Genomic DNA, 1,961 nt, shown 5'->3' on the forward strand with positions numbered 1-1,961 from the left:
AATAAAAACTATACACTATGAACTTTCATTTAAAACCATGCACAAAGCAGAAATCTGAACAAATCAGATAGTTTTAGTTTGATGAGTCAGAAAACAAAAGAAACCAAAATCTTAAACATCTAAGATGTAAAAGATGGCTCTTATGGGGTGTAAGTGGAGTGAACGCAGTAAAGCTACGGAGATTAATAACTACCCCCACAAGCAGGCACGGATATTTGTCACCCAAGACTACAAAGAAAAGAAAGGGAGACATCCGACAAAACAATAGTGAATAGGCTTTTGTAAAGCTTTCACAACTTTGATGTGTAAATAATGGGGGAAATGCATTCCTTACCCTAAAGGGTTTTAAATCCTTTCACTTTAAAATATATTTTGTTTTAAAAGGAAAATATTTAAATTGTCAGTTCCTACGAGCTATTATCAAAAATTGCAGAAGTGGTGCCTGAACTTCAATCAGTCAAAGGATGAGTAAAACAAAATAAACCTACGGCCTGTGTCTAATTAACTGCAAGTCCCAGCATAAAAGATACTTGCCCCTAAATGCTCGGAAGATAAACGCAAAGGTTGTATAAACTTGGACCTGGTGCTCTACTCTTGCTCTCCTTTTACTCTTTGAACATTCTGCTTAAAACAAGACCACACTGACCTTGTACTTGTGTGTAAGAACAAAATGAAAATCATTTTCTTTTATCAGTAGTTTCCAAACACAAAGCCGTATTCCTAAGTGATGGCCTATAAATTACTATAAACAAAAATTGAAACACTAGCTTCAGGCCATTTTCCATTGTTTCAATCTGCAACAGAAATGGTTACAAAGCCAACCCATGAAGCTAAAAATTTAAGAAAAACCAGCTAAACAGGGGCTTCCAAGAGAGACTGGAGTACCTGAGTATCCTTGGTAGGTTCTGCGTCAGAGCTGGCACACCGGTAGAAATAGAAAAGTGCACAAGCAGCAAAACAGAGAGAGATACTAAGATAGCAGAATTAATGACCACCGCCCCGCCAACAAAGCCAAACACAAACAGCAGCATGCATCCGGGACTCATGGCGCTGTGCTGGCATGGTGAAACACCCGAACCAGGAGGCCTACACGGGGGCCAAAGGGGTATCTTTGTAGTGAGGATCTGTCATTCAGCTGCTGCCACAAAAACAATGCCATCAGCAGCAGCTTTCCACTCCATCCTGCAGCAGCTCCCAAGCGATGACGTCATTCCCCTCTCCCCACCTCATAACCATAGAGCTGCTGCTCCTAGCATTTATGCAGCGACCCAGAGCGACAGCCAGCCTATTAACTGTTTTCCCCTCCACTAAGAGTCCTGGCTTAGCTTATTGGCTACAATGTCTGGAGATCTACATAATTTATTCACACTCCTACATCAAACAGATGGCCGGCTAACCCTTTCAAACATGCCTCTCTGTAACAAAACGGACTTTAAACCAAATTATACAGGAGAAACGAAAAATTTCAGCATTCCCACAAATTAGAATGTTTTAAACCTAGCATAGTCTCCACTAAGTATCAGAAAACAATCAAAATACCTCAATATGTTGCTTATACGGCATGGCTCACAATGTGCCTTTTTAATAGTGAAGGCTGTTTCTATTTTTCCATGCTATTCTCTCCTGTAGCATTCTGCCACAGTGGAGAGCTTTTTGAATCAGCCTAACTATTGTTCCAGGATTAAAGAACAGAGAAAAACAGAAACAAACAGATTATTTATTTTACTTTTTCTCAAGGCAAAATGTATAACAAAGCTTACCTAATTCTACTATGAGCTGCGGATTCTAGTTGATCACTCCCTGAGAGCTGATGAAGTTTTGTTCTTTCTAAGTGTTCCATATAATTATGAATCATCTATTTTAAAGAAAAAAAAATACACAAAATTTAAGACTAATACCTGGAATAAAAACATAGTGTTATAAGAAGAGAAACATTTCTGTATAATTTTCTTATTTATCAG

At 38.6% G+C, this 1,961-nt stretch overlaps 1 protein-coding gene across 4 annotated transcripts in view; it reads right to left on the bottom strand.

The window, feature by feature from the left end:
- Positions 1 to 1,961, bottom strand: part of SPAG9 (sperm associated antigen 9) — a 131,441-nt gene that overhangs the window by 78,387 nt on the left and 51,093 nt on the right. For 3 of the 4 annotated variants that reach the window (XM_012662618.1, XM_012662592.1, XM_012662609.1), the window contains one exon: positions 1,761 to 1,855. In XM_012662618.1, coding sequence (XP_012518072.1) covers positions 1,761 to 1,855 — 95 coding nt within the window. Of the gene's footprint in view, positions 1 to 885; positions 1,263 to 1,760; positions 1,856 to 1,961 lie in introns of those variants that run through there. The other variant, XM_012662601.1, reaches the window with a different exon arrangement.

Source organism: Propithecus coquereli, unplaced genomic scaffold (genome assembly GCF_000956105.1).
Source record: "Propithecus coquereli isolate 6110/MARCELLA unplaced genomic scaffold, Pcoq_1.0 Scaffold119, whole genome shotgun sequence".
Classification (NCBI taxonomy): Eukaryota; Metazoa; Chordata; class Mammalia; order Primates; family Indriidae; genus Propithecus; species Propithecus coquereli.